Source organism: Monopterus albus, unplaced genomic scaffold (genome assembly GCF_001952655.1).
Source record: "Monopterus albus unplaced genomic scaffold, M_albus_1.0 scaffold39.1, whole genome shotgun sequence".
NCBI classification, from domain to species: domain Eukaryota; kingdom Metazoa; phylum Chordata; class Actinopteri; order Synbranchiformes; family Synbranchidae; genus Monopterus; species Monopterus albus.
This window is the reverse complement of record NW_018127919.1, coordinates 2,725,883-2,726,715: the sequence shown is the minus strand read 5'-3', so window position 1 is coordinate 2,726,715 and position 833 is coordinate 2,725,883. Positions and strand designations below refer to the sequence as shown.

At 40.6% G+C, this 833-nt stretch overlaps 1 protein-coding gene across 1 annotated transcript in view; it reads left to right on the top strand.

Moving 5' to 3' along the window:
* Window positions 1-833, top strand: part of brwd3 (bromodomain and WD repeat domain containing 3) — a 22,940-nt gene that overhangs the window by 5,483 nt on the left and 16,624 nt on the right. Inside the window, exons 14-17 of the mRNA XM_020598872.1 lie at window positions 2-29; window positions 157-307; window positions 389-523; window positions 618-746. Of these exons, the coding sequence (XP_020454528.1) occupies window positions 2-29; window positions 157-307; window positions 389-523; window positions 618-746 (443 nt within the window). The remainder of the gene's footprint in view (window position 1; window positions 30-156; window positions 308-388; window positions 524-617; window positions 747-833) is intronic.

Sequence of the window (833 nt, the reverse complement as noted above, 5' to 3'; positions counted from 1 at the left end):
ACTTTAGACATGGCTGCCAGGCTGCCTGGGTAAGAGAGGAGTAGTAGATTACAGTGATTACATTGCATTACATTAGATCACAGTGATTCATTAGTCCAATTTGGTCTCTGTACTGTAAACTGTTGGTGTATTATGTCTGGGATTTTTTTCCTCTAGGAGTAATGTTGGCAATGGAGATGATAAAACCAAGCTTGTGGTGACCATGGTGGCCTGGGACCGTGCAGATAGAACAGTCATCACAGCTGTGTCAAACTATCTGCTTAAAGTGTGGAGCGCAACCTCTGGACAGCTGCTGCATGTTTTATCTGTGAGTGCCTGAAGCTTGTATATAAAACAGCTTTTTTTGACAAACTGACCACCCCATGTGTTTGTGTTTTTTCTGTTCAAGGGTCATGATGATGAGGTGTTTGTACTGGAGGCTCACCCGTTTGACTCCCGCATTATGCTATCTGCTGGTCATGATGGCAACATTTACATCTGGGACCTGACCAAAGGGGCTAAGATACGAAACTTCTTCAACATGGTAACTGATCAAAGACAAGAATTGATAGCCAGATTTTTTTTTTTTTTTTTTTTTTACACAGTAAGTGAGTTCATATTAAAATATTTGATTCCAGATTGAAGGACAAGGCCACGGTGCTATTTATGACTGCAAGTTCTCAGCTGATGGGCAGCATTTTGCTTGCACTGACTCACATGGCCATTTGCTCATCTTTGGCTTCGGTTGCAGCAGACCATATGAGAAGGTAAAAGAATGTCACTGTTTGAATTTGAATTTGAATTTATTCTTTTCTTTCAAGCATGTAAAGACAGTTGATATGTCAACACACATA